The 3022-nt window shown below is 51.0% G+C and overlaps 1 protein-coding gene across 1 annotated transcript; it reads left to right on the forward strand.

Annotated features, from left to right (window-relative positions):
• Nucleotides 1-261: 261 nt before the first annotated feature.
• On the forward strand, nucleotides 262-2074 carry LOC125517370 (cytokinin dehydrogenase 7-like). Its single transcript, XM_048682563.2, has one exon. It carries the CDS (start codon nucleotides 346-348, stop codon nucleotides 1945-1947), a length of 1602 nt encoding a protein of 533 aa, XP_048538520.2. The 5' UTR covers nucleotides 262-345; the 3' UTR covers nucleotides 1948-2074.
• Nucleotides 2075-3022: the final 948 nt, after the last annotated feature.

Below are 3022 nucleotides of genomic sequence, written 5' to 3' on the forward strand. Positions count from 1 at the left end.
CTTCTCAATAATCATTAGTTAAGTACTATCCAAGTCAAAACCAAGAGATGCAGCTATCCCACTAACTTTCTTTTTTCTTAACCATGCTTTCGGCACCCTTAATTATTTTACCCTCTAAAGTCAATACATTCAAAAGAATATTAGAGAAAAAAAATACAAGAACTCTGCACGACCTACATTTGTCAACTTCTGCGAGGCATAATGCTACCCTATAAAATGTCATCAAAGTTCTTGACCTGAAACAACACAGACGCATCTCTACTCACCTAAGCAGCAGGCAAAGCCAGTAGCTTACAATCGTCGCAGCGCAGTTCCAAATCAGCGCCACTGCAAGTCTGCAACGACATGGCAAGAACTCGCCTCGCAGCGTTTCTTATCGGCATGGCGAGCTTCTTCTCCGTCGTTGCCGGCCAACTCCGACCAATGCCTGCGAGTGGCCTTCCCGGTGATCTCTTTGCCCTAGGAATCGCCTCTAAAATCCGCACCGACTGCAACTCAACGGCGAGCGCGTCGTCAGACTTTGGCCGCATCATGGAGGCCGCCCCGGAAGCCGTTCTACACCCTGCCACGCCCGCCGACATCGCCGCGCTCATCCGGTTCTCCACGTCCTCGCCGGTGCCATTCCCCGTGTCACCGCGCGGGCAGGGCCACTCCGTCCGCGGGCAGTCTCTCGCTCCGGGTGGCGTCGTCGTCGACATGCACATGCTTGGGCGCGGTGACCATCGCATCAACGTGTCCGCGGACTACGTCGACGCGGGCGGCGAGCAGCTGTGGGTCGACGTTCTCCGTGCGACGCTGAAGCACGGCCTCGCGCCGCGCGCGTGGACGGACTATCTGCAACTCACCGTTGGCGGCACGCTCTCCAATGCTGGCATTGGCGGCCAAGCATTCCGGCATGGCCCGCAAATCGCCAATGTGCACGAGCTTGACGTGGTTACCGGGACGGGTGAGATGGTGACATGCTCACGTGACAAGAGGAAGGACCTGTTCTTCGCCGCATTGGGTGGACTGGGTCAGTTCGGGATCATAACCCGGGCTCGGATCGCTCTCGAGTCGGCCCCAAAGCAGGTGCGCTGGGTCCGACTTGCCTACTCGGATGTGGTTGCGTTCACCAGAGACCAGGAGCTGCTCATTTCTAAGCACGCTAGCGAAGCAAGTTTTGACTATGTCGAAGGCCAAGTCCAGCTTAACCGGACGCTAAGTGAGGGCCCCAAGTCAACGCCCTTCTTCTCCGAAGCCGATATCAACACGCTTGCTGACCTCGCATCCGAGACTGGCTCCGGCGCGATCTACTTCATCGAAGCCGCCATGTACTATGATGAGACGACCGCCCCATCTGTCAACCAGAAACTAGAGATGGTACTAGCTCAGCTGAGCTTTGTGCCCAGGTTCGTGTTCACCAAGGATGTGACGTACTTCCAGTTCCTCAACCGCGTGCGCGTGGAGGAGACTGTGCTTCGGTCGGCTGGCGTGTGGGATGTGCCACACCCATGGCTGAACCTTTTCGTCCCCCGGTCACGCATTCTCGACTTCGACGCTGGCGTGCTCAAAGGCATCCTCGGGGGTGACAACCCAGTCGGGCTCATCCTCATGTACCCTATGAACACGGCCAAATGGAACTCCCACATGACAGCGGTGACGCCCCCCACTGGCGAGGACGTATTTTACACGGTGGGACTTCTTCGGTCGGCTCTATCTGCCGATGACCTAGAGCGTCTACAGAGGGAGAACCAATCGATGCTGGCATTTTGTGACAAGGAGGGCATCGAGTGCAAGCAGTATCTGCCACACTACACATCACAAGATGGATGGCGGCGACATTTTGGGGCCAAGTGGAGCAACATCTCTCAGCTCAAGGCCAAATATGATCCCCACGCGATAATGTCACGGGGGCAGAGAATTTTCCCCTTGCCAAGTGTGCCAGCGGCAAGCACGGCGACCACATAGTTAGTGCAGACACGGCTGACATTTCCTCCATTAGATACGCTCGTATGTCTAACAATATATAGGAGAATTTTTTGGTGTATAGACTACACAAAGATTATATTTTGGTAGAATGTTTCCAGAATTTTGAAAATAGGAGATAAACATTGTAAAATTTTAAATTTATACAATAGAGTTTCAAAAGACGTCTCCACACTTATTTGGAAATATGTTAAAACACATTGTATATTAAATCAATATTTCAAATTTGTTGCACCTGTTCAAGTTGTTTTGACAACTTGACGTTTAGTTGGAGGGGCTAAGATTAAACTTACAAGACCAATGTCTTCACCTTGTTCCCTTTAAGTAAAATCACTTAGACCGGGCTCAATTATTCGTGATAGATCTTCAAGGTGGATCTTCAAACCTTCACAATATTGTTCTTTGGCGATCCACAATTATTCTTGAATGCTCTGAACTAACATGTAACCATGTGGTGAACGCAACCACATCCGAGTAGGCAAGTCGGACCAACATGTGGTTGCATTCACCAGAGACCTTCACATGTGGTTGCGTCCCACCAAGATGTTGTTGCTAGCTTGCTCAATGGTTGGAAATTTGAATTCTCAATTTTCTCACAGTTGAAAAAACCAAATTGATAGTTTCCTAACTCTTCAGCAAGGCGTAGGTCCTTCCAACTCTGAAGATGCATGCGCAATCCACTATCCAGGATGTGTGATCCACATTTGAAAATAATCCTCACAATAATTCTGCCACAGACGAAGATTCGGTCAATCCAACCGAGGAAGCTCGACATGCGGTGTAGGTGCAATCTGGTCAGTATACTCGTGGTGAAAGGAATCCACATGAGTAGACCTTTTTTTTTGTTAATTTTGCTATCAGGCACCTATGATCGGAGGAGGTATATATGCATACCGCTTTCCTCTGTGTTCCTTGTCAATGCCCCAGGCAGCCCGGGCCGCCCGCCGTGGCGTGGCTGAGAAATCCTCCAAAACTGTAGCGTACAATAGATCTGCACCTAACTGTAGCATAAGCCCGGCCTGGGGCGTTAGCCTATTCTGACTCCGCCATTGTTCGT

The sequence above is a fragment of the Triticum urartu genome, chromosome 6A, assembly GCF_056163025.1.
Source record: "Triticum urartu cultivar PI428250 chromosome 6A, HENAU_Tu73, whole genome shotgun sequence".
NCBI lineage: Eukaryota > Viridiplantae > Streptophyta > Magnoliopsida > Poales > Poaceae > Triticum > Triticum urartu.